Source organism: Egretta garzetta, unplaced genomic scaffold (genome assembly GCF_000687185.1).
Source record: "Egretta garzetta isolate BGI_Z169 unplaced genomic scaffold, ASM68718v1 scaffold141, whole genome shotgun sequence".
NCBI classification, from domain to species: domain Eukaryota; kingdom Metazoa; phylum Chordata; class Aves; order Pelecaniformes; family Ardeidae; genus Egretta; species Egretta garzetta.
The window spans coordinates 334,522-337,977 of NW_009258664.1; the positions used below are offsets into that span (position 1 = coordinate 334,522).

A 3,456-nucleotide genomic window follows, 5' to 3' on the forward strand; every position below is an offset into this window, starting at 1 on the left:
TCCCGCACCCATCCTGGGGAGGGCGAGCCAAAAGCCGTCCCGTGTCCTGGCCGGTGCCTCTCTGGAGCCTGGGCCTTTGGCCTTGGGGCTCAGCACCGTCGTGTTTTGAAACAGGGCAGACCTTGGTTCTCTGTGTGCCCAGCCGGGGGGGAGATGACGACGCTAACGCACCGAGGGCGGCGTGCTGAGGCGGGAAGGAACTCGGAGAAGAAGCCTGACGGCGAGGAAGATGCGGCTGCGGACCTGAATGACGATGATCCCGACGACTCCAAAGATATCCGCCTCACGCTGATGGAGGAGGTGCTGCTCCTGGGGCTGAAGGACAAGGAGGTAAGGCAGGCGTCTGCGATGGCTGCGTGTGCAGCGGTGCCAGCGCTGCCTTGGTGCACCTGGAGGCGAGGTTCTCGGTGAGCGGCAGAAGGGATCGTACGAGTTCCTCTGAGTCCTCTTCAACAAAGCCAGCCTGCTCGGCTCAAACCGCCTTCGCCTGTAGCTTAAACCGGGCTGTGGAGATTGCTTGCAAGTGCTGTCCCACCAGCTCTGCCATGGGGACTGTAGCGAGTGGCTGAAGGCAAGGGGTGCCCTGCCATTTGTGGAGCAGAGTTGGGTTTGGTTTTTGCCAGGGTCAAAGATGTGGGGTAAAAGGAGCCTCACCTTGTGCACCAGATGGTAAGCGTCCTCCCCCCACCCCAAGTGCACTTTCCTAACCGAAACCATCAGCTGAAGCGCAGAGACACTCTGAGCACTGTTTCTGCTTCCTTAAAAATTGATGTGAAAAATGGCAGGGGCACGTTTTGAGAGAAGAGGGCGAGGCAAGAGAAGGCAGCTGGGCCGGGAGCTGAAAGTGGGCGCGGGATGGGTCTGCACACAGCAGTGGCAAAGGAGGTCGGAGCCGCGGCTCCGCTTTCTGCCCGGCGATTTCCTCAGCCAGGCAGGGAAGGCGGCCGGGAGCTCCAGGCCTGGGGGGAGTGGGGCTGGGCGGGAATCTGCTGGGCGCTCGCCTCGCCCATGTGTGTTGGTTTAATGGCTTTCCTTGGCGGCAGCGAGCGAACTTCACAGCCGCTGGTTTTCAGGGGGTTGTTTGCTGCTGGAAAGGGACCCTGGTCAAACTGAATTGTTCTGCCCTTATCAGCTGGGAGGAACTTGTTTCTCAACTCTGCTGAGAGCGAGCCGTGGGGATAGGAGAAGACATCTCGCGCTGAAGCCTCTGAGCTGCTCGGCTCTTACCGGCCGTGTCGGCCTGCCTTGTCCTCAGCGCATGCATCATCTTGGTCTCTTTGGGGGAATCTGATGCTGCTATTCCTGTCAAGAAGATGGGGAAATCGAGACCAGGGGAAGCTAACCAGTTGCCCAAGGTGCTTCTTGGGATGATAATGGCAGAGGAGAGCTTTAAATACAGGTTTTTCAGATCCAGGAGCACTCTTTCTACAAGTCTGTCTCCCACCCTGAGGAAATAAGACGCTGTGGTTGTCAGAGCTGTGGTAGATGGGCCACCTTCTCTTCATCTCTTTCTCTGGGTTGAAATTAAGCCCCTGTGAGGTGCCTGAACTTTTTTTTGTGTAGGGCCCTGCTACTGCTGAGCCAGTCTGAGCTGCTGCCTTGCTTTCACCTGGACCCGCTCAGGCCATGGCTTCTGATGTGGACCTCGCTCGCAGATCCGGCAGGGGGGAGCTGCGGGTTGTGCCCATGGCAGAGCTGTCCTGTTTAACGACCCCAGATAAGACCTAGGACTTGCTGAGCCCAATAGGAAGTAACAGGAGAGCAGGGCTATAAAGAGATCAGCATGCAAATCGTTTTGGAGCAAATATTTGAGAGCAGCCTAGGAGCGTGGCATGTTCTGCTTTCTTCCCAGGCTACGTTTGGTATTCTTGGCTTGGTTAATGTGTTCCTGGGAAAGGTCCTTCAGCCACCAGGAAGTCAGGAGAGCACAATAGATATGAAAAAAAATTGTCACAGGTTTTCCCCCACCACCACCTCCATCCTGTCCTTCCACATTCCTCCGCCTCAGAAGGAAGAGCAGAGGCAGCAGGAGCCTGGCTGTGAGCTGGGCTCCCAGGAATTTGGTTTTCCCAGCTCTGTTGTTCACTCGTGGTTTGATGACTGGGGAAAAAAAAAGAAAAAAGGACAATTTTAGGGAAATCCACTGAGCTGACAGTGTAATCTCATTATTTTAAGTCCAAGTCTGTCCATCTAGCAGAAACTGGCTGCACACCAGCCTGGCACCTGTAACCAGTCTGATTCCAGAAGCTAAAAGAACCCGGGAGCTTTGACTTGTTTGATTTCAGACCCCTTAAAATTTCCTAGGGGTAACGTGCCTTTCAGCCCAGTGGATTTAAACTTTCGCTCACCTCCGCACCCTTTTCTGGAAAGCTGCTTCCTACAGGGCGTGTGCAGAAACGCGGGCGTCAGCAAGGCTTTGCCTTGCCTCACACGGAAGTGAAGAGAGCAAATAAAGACTTTTCATTTCTTTTACAGTTCTCTGTGCTACGTGAGCTGAGCAGCCTGGTGCCAGATGCACTGTATGAACAAGCATGCGGGGGAACAGGGATTTACCCTCATAAAAACGTCTGTGGCAGAGGGCTGCGTGTTCTCAGCCTTTTTCCTAAGGAAAGGGGGTTCTGGGGCTGCTTTGCAGTCTCCTGGGAGCTTTTAGAGCTGCCCTTTCTGTCCTTCCCCCCCCATTCCCTCCAGAGAAAATGAAAAGGGGGTTACGAGCAGGCCGTAGCGCTTCTGGGCTATCAGCGTCCCCTGCAAATAAGCGTGTTGTGACTTTGCGTCCCTTGGGCCAGTGCCAGCCCCGCTGCCAGCCCCCCTGCCTGCCTGGACCAGCTTCTCCCTGCAGCCCTGAAATCCCCGGGCTGCTGCCTGTGCCGCAGTGTGGGGCTGGAACAACCGGGCTTTGTTCTAATCGGGGCATAAAAGACAAGTGGAGGAAGGGAATGGAGAGGTCGCCGAGGCTGCCCCGTTGCTTCCAACCAGGAGCAGTTCTCTCCTGAGAAGCATCAGCTGAAAGTTCTTAAACCTCAAGGGACAGAGGCTTCTTTTCCTAGCCCCCGCCTCCAGGGGCAAACTGTTCCTGGGCTTTCTTGTCCGGATGGGTATTTCTTGCTGGTGCCCAGCTCTGATCTCTCTGGCTACAACTGTACCCCAGGACTGTCCTGTGCACAGTGGAAGTGGGAACCGGCCATTCCCTTCCTTTTTGCTGCTGCTTTTTACGTCAGACACCCACTTATCCTGTTCTCCCTCTGTCGTCTCTTCCCTGGACCGAAAACCCTGATCCAATTGCTGGTTCCTTGTGGGTCGTATTTTCCAGACCTCTGCACCTTCTTGTTGCTTTGCCAAATGTCTTAATGATTTTGGAGCTTGCACTTTTTGGGGTGAGGACCCTGTCCCGTGGCAAGCTTGGGGCCCGGAGCGGAACGTGCTGCGTCTGAGCAGATCCGGTCAGGAGCAGTA

General features: G+C 55.5%; 1 protein-coding gene across 1 annotated transcript in view; it reads left to right on the top strand.

Moving 5' to 3' along the window:
- GOLPH3L (golgi phosphoprotein 3 like) overlaps positions 1 to 3,456 on the top strand; it is a 10,139-nt gene that overhangs the window by 1,387 nt on the left and 5,296 nt on the right. Inside the window, exon 2 of the mRNA XM_009648449.2 lies at positions 115 to 330. Coding sequence (XP_009646744.1) covers positions 154 to 330 — 177 coding nt within the window. The 5' untranslated portion in view covers positions 115 to 153. The remainder of the gene's footprint in view (positions 1 to 114; positions 331 to 3,456) is intronic.